Below are 6,000 nucleotides of genomic sequence, written 5' to 3' on the forward strand. Positions count from 1 at the left end.
TTTGATTTCTCACTTGGTGCAGAGTTAGTTTTCCAATTGATATCAGGTTAATTGAAGTTCCTGCATATGTTAGTTAGTTGGCTGCAAAAAGGACATCTATTTTTTCTGCTTGATTGGGTAGCCTATAATATACACCTATGGCCATTCATTCTTTTTTTCTTTTATATTGACCCATATGCATTCTAGGAGGTTTTCATCTTTGGTTTCATGCATTTCTGTAGCAATATAGTGGTCCTTTACATACAGTGCAACTCCACCTCCTCTTTTATGGGGTCTGGTTTTTTTTGAATAGTTTGTATCCTTCTACCAATATGTTCCAGCCATGGGTTTCATCCTACCAAGTTTTTGTTATTCCAACTATATCATATTTACCTTCATGTATTCGTAATTTGAGTTCACTCTGCTTGTTCCCCAGACTTTGTGCATTTGTATATAGGCACTTGAGATCTTTATGTCTGAGACTGTGTTTACTGTCTACACAACCTGTGTTGTGCCTTCCTGTCCCTACTTTCTTGCCACCTGCTTGATTAGTGCACATGTATTGCACTCACTATTAAATGCTTGGTTTTGGTTGGCATCAAGGCTGATAATCTTACCTGCACAAACATCTATTTTGCATGCACTGGTATCCTTATTAGTTTTAGGTTGCTGGGGACAGAGATGTTCTGAATCCATTAATTCTCTGTCTTTGCTGTTCGGTTTAAATGTTTATCCAGGAAATCTGTGAATTTAATGCCAAGTAACTCAGTCCCTTTCTTTCATGGATGCAAACCATTCTTTTGTACAGTTTTTCATTGGACCAGCTGCAGACATCATGACTAATAAAACCAAAGCCTTCCCTTTTACACCATTTCTTTAGCCACACATTAAACTCTGATACACACTGCCCTTTCCCTTTTTGTTCATTGTATACTGGTATCTCTGAAAAGATAAGCCTACAGTCCATATTACTAAGTTCATACTCCAAGCTCTGGAAGTCTTTCTGAACTGAAAGTACATCCTTCTGGGACAGATTATTTGTACCAAGATGTATAACAGCATCAACATCACAGTCCTTGCTGGCATTTTTGACTATCTTAAGAATACGCTTCTTGTCTCTGCTGGCAGTAGCACCTGTGTTGATTTAGGGGTTGATTTAGGTTATGATTTCCAATTGAAAATCTGTAGCACATCAGTCAAACTTGAAGTTTAGAAATAGAGGATTATTCTTTTAGGTGAAATTGCTTTGTTTTGGAACAGTGATTCTCCAGAACACTTACAATGAAAACTTTGCAGAAATTGGCCCATGAATGTCTGCTTTTTTGCTATCCAATTTTTACTGAAGTGCAATTATATATAATTATGTTAGTTTGATTGTTTTGAAATTGTATCTACTTTTGTTCTTACAAAACTATACTACAGAAATAAAATATGGTTTGTGGTATCTACCTCTACCCTATGAAAATAGGAAAAGAAACGAATAACTTTCTTCTTATTGTTAGCAAAAAATTGAAAAAAAAAACCTCCTAAAATATTGGAAGACAGAAAACAACTTAAAGTGGCAATTTTATACTTAAAAATTTGCTTAAAAACCCATATTTGTTTATTTGTATCTATTATATATACAAATCAATGTATTAATCCTTTTATGTACATAAATTTGGGCTGTCAGAAAATACTTGAAAATGAAACAATTACAGGAGACTGTATTCAATAATTTATCTGTTGATCTTTTGGTTTCACCCTATTCCTTATAGCACCAGTGAATTAAAATAGCAACTCTGCATATAAATAATAGCATCCTCTCTCTCTCTCTTTCTCTCTCTCTCTCTCTCTCTTTCTCTCTCTCTTTCTCTCTCCATCTTTGATAGATTCATTTTCTCTAATGGAGGCATATTTGTAAGATTTTCCAAGCCTAGAATTGATGGATTCAGACCTGAGCAGCATAAATATTCCTTAAGCCTCCAGATGAAGCAGAAGATAAGGCAGATGCAGTTTCTTCAATCAGTATTCTCCCCAGTCCTTTTTTCTCCCCTTGCTGTAGTTGATCAGAGATCCTAGTATACACCATAGCAAGAAGATTTATAAGAGAGTGAAAATAGTAGAAGAAAATTGTGACTTCTTTTCAATTGTTGAATTAAGAGATCTAAGAATTTATCTCTGGGGGGAAAATCCAGGAGTGAACAGTACATGAGAAAACCACTAGGTTATGGAAATATGAATCTAAATGCAACCAGGAGCCACGTGATGAAAGGATCAAGAAAGGATTAATTTCCCATTTGTTTTGGCTTGGAGTTCAAATGATACTTCCCCATCTTTTCTCCACAATTTGCTACCTACTTAGATGCACATTTTTTGCTTGATGATTTCAAAAGAAGTTTGCAAGTGACACCAACTCTGGTTAAACAACCATAAAACTCTCTGTTTGCAATTTTTAATTTCAAACCCTAGAATTTCAAGCATTCACTTTCTTCTGACGTGCTACAAGTTTAAGGTTTAGTGACTCCCACCCTCCATGAAGAATATGAAGTTTAAGCCAAAGTGAAATGAGTTCAATATTCCTATGAGTAGTATCACTGCTAAATCTGAAATTCTGTCTCATGCAGCATTCTGAAGTTCTCCATTTATCTCATGTGATAGTGAGAACACGCACACTTGGTTTCTTCTTCAGAATAGAACTGATTTCAAGACAGGAACAACAAAGCCTCTTCAGTCAGTTTCACAAGGCAGACCTTCCTATGAATCTGACACAAGATTTTTCCATTATCAAACATTTTGCTGTCTGTGCTGAGAACATAGGCTACATAGTTCGAGTTAAAGCTTATGGAAACCCATTAAGAAGAAACTTAGCTGTAAGAGAACTCTCACGCTTCAGGGCATATGCTGAATGCCTTCAGGGGTCAGAAAGGAATTTCCCTTCTATAAGAGATCATTTCAACATTTGGTAATGCATCTAGCTAAGACATTTTGCAATCCTGTAGCTTCAGGCACACCCTTGCCTGTCCTGTAAAAAAGAGCATGTGGGGTTCCCTTGATCAATGAATAATGCTGAATTGGCAACTTGCTTTTTCTCTCTGGAGGCTGAAGGTTACAATGCAACACAACAAAAGATGTACACAACAGATGCTTGAAGCTCATGCAATTTTTTTTAAAATAATAATTTTAACTTTAATATATTATTTAATATGTGTCTATATCCAATTATTATGTAGTTCCACTCAAAAATATGTCTTTGATTCAGGTCCTAGTTCTTATTAAAATTGGGTGAAGCCTACATTTATATGTTCCTCCTAATTTATCTCAACAATGCCTCATTTTTAGTTATTTAAAGTCAGATTTCTGTGATGTAACTTTTACTAGAAGAAGCTTCCGGATTTACATTAAATACCGAATGTCAAATGTATGCATTGTCCCAACATAAAAAGTACATGTTTTTATTTCACTCTCTATCATTTCTAGCCACAGGTTCATTCCCTTCTATTTTGGCATCTATTCATATTTTTTAAAGACATCCCCAGAAAAATATGTTTGTCATAGATTAATATAATCTAACAATATATTTCATGTATTTTGTTTGTTTGAAAAACAGACCATTTGCAGTATATAACCTGTGCATATTTTATACATTACATTTTACATACATACATTGTACATACATGTTCAAATTTTCTGATAAACATATTTTCATTATGATCCCCCATAACAATACAGTATTTCCCTCAATGCATACATTTTGTACACACTTTGAAGAACTGCAGTACAAAATGAGGAATTCATTTACAGTCTTGTGGACCTCCAGATACTGGTACAAAAAGCAATGTGGGTATGATTTTCATATAAGTAAGTAGTAGCCATCATGGAATCTGTATAATTATATTGTATTATATTATTTATGGCTACCATATATTTCTGTCCTCTTGGGAGTTCATGGTAGTACATATGCACATAAAATAAGTGTCTTCCCTTATTTTAGTTTTACAAAAGAAACCCAAACCCTTGTGAGGTGGTAATTTTCAGTTGTTTCCCCTGAGAACTAATTGCTACTTGAATTTGCAGAATGTGTAAGCCATGGCTCAAGGGAGGAAGTGACAATGCTTAGGTATTGCCTTGCTCTTTTTATTACAGACTTCTGTTTGCAACTTACACCTTCCATTTTAGAGACTGTTCCAGGTAGGGCCAAAAATTATAGCTTCATTTCCTTTCATTAACTGAAGAGAACAAAGATGGTTGCAAAATCTGGAAGGAGAAACTGCTATATTTGATGAAAGAAAAATGATGGTATCTGTAATTTGCCCTTATTAGTTAATAGTTAAATAATAATTAATGTAAGGAATATATACTAACATATAACTGCTTGGGCTACAATTTTTACTTCCTTTTGTATTTTTGATAAATTATTTTAAGAGGTATTTAAGAGTATTCGATTAATGGACTGGTGTCTGCAGCTGTAATCTATTTCAACCATTATACAAAACAAAGAGTGGGGGATCTAATGTTGTTATATTTATCCTCCTCAACATGGGTAGTACAGCGTACTCACATTCAGGAGGGTAAGTATAACAACATTAGCTCTCTCAACACATACAGAGTACAAATGCACAAATATGCATACGAATCACAGTTTTATTAATAACTTAATATTTGAATTGGCAATTCATTTTGGAATGAAACATCGGAGGCAAATAATATAATCAGCTCACAGAATGCTTGCTATTCTTTCTTCCAGAATTTATTTTAAGAAATTTTGATCAGTTCAGTTAAAACAAAAAGAAATGTATTTATTTTATTAAAAAATGTTCCTGCTTTTGCATTTCATCAATGCTTAAGAAAATAGTTTTTCTTTATATTCTATATAAAATATATTTTGATTGATGGAATTTTTTTACAATTTTCCCATGAATGATAGACCCTGTTAGAATTACGTTAAGTATACAATATTCTACAATGGTCTAGAAAAATTCAAAAATCTCATCCTATTACTTCAGTGCAAGCCAACGTTTGCTTGTAAGAAATTGATTAATGAAATAAATATTTTCATCTATTTTTGTGAAGAAGAAAACAAATATGAAAGGGAAGGAAGATATAAAAGGAATGCTGAATATTTGTTTATTGATTTTATTTGATGGAATGCCTTGTCTCTTTTCCAAAGGTTGCTTTTCATTCCCCCTTTAGATTAACTAACATTTATTTTCAACAAAACATTAATAAATCTGAAATCTTTAAAGATCTAGATTGCATATATTTCCTGATTACTGATAGAATATTTCCAGTGCTAATGCTACTGCATTTCCAATATAGTAGTAGAACATAATGTTGTCTGATATGGGCATGACATTAATTCATCAATCTCTTTTAAATAAGGCATTGAAATAAATATACTTACTGAAACAGGAGTATTTCCAAGAAAGACAAGAGAGAGAAGTGACAAATAGACAAACCAATTAACCATTCTTATTTTAAACAGATTTCTTCCTGTTTGTGAATATGCTTTTTCTTGTATCTATTTTTTCCTGTTTCTCAACCTAAATTGTTAAATAACAGGTTTTGCAAATCATTAACCACACTTTCAATTTTGATCTCACTGGACTAGCAAGTACAACTGGCATAGAAAGTTTTCTTCTAAGAAGTCTTTTCTGGGGCCTATGCTAAGGAAAAGAGTTGCCATACTTATCTAACTTATTTGTGATATCGCTTTTAGTAAACTGGCTTCTAAAATGTGAGATATATTTGGATCAATGCTGTTCATTGGTTAATCATTATATTATGGTTAGGTGCAGTTTAATCAAAAGTGAGTACTGCTTAAATTAGATGGTTTGTTACTTTGAGACTTGTATATCCTGCCCTTTTGTTTAGACATTTAACACAATTATTGAAGAAAGAGAAATACTATACTAATACCACCAATTTAAATGATGGACATTTGTTCTTTGGTTGCTTTCATTCCCTGAAGAACTTTATGGTGGTACATTACATAATTCATTTTGGAATAATATGTTGATGAAGATTCTCAATCATCTAGGT

The 6,000-nt window shown here is 33.1% G+C and overlaps 1 protein-coding gene across 1 annotated transcript in view; it reads right to left on the reverse strand.

Annotated features, from left to right (window-relative positions):
• HABP2 (hyaluronan binding protein 2) overlaps nt 1-5,459 on the reverse strand; it is a 31,161-nt gene extending 25,702 nt beyond the window's left edge. Inside the window, exon 1 of the mRNA XM_026704802.2 lies at nt 5,363-5,459. Coding sequence (XP_026560587.1) covers nt 5,363-5,428 — 66 coding nt within the window. The 5' untranslated portion in view covers nt 5,429-5,459. The remainder of the gene's footprint in view (nt 1-5,362) is intronic.
• Nucleotides 5,460-6,000: the final 541 nt, after the last annotated feature.

Source organism: Pseudonaja textilis, chromosome 4, assembly GCF_049901715.1.
Source record: "Pseudonaja textilis isolate UNSWEBS1 chromosome 4, rPseTex1.2, whole genome shotgun sequence".
Taxonomy (NCBI): domain Eukaryota; kingdom Metazoa; phylum Chordata; class Lepidosauria; order Squamata; family Elapidae; genus Pseudonaja; species Pseudonaja textilis.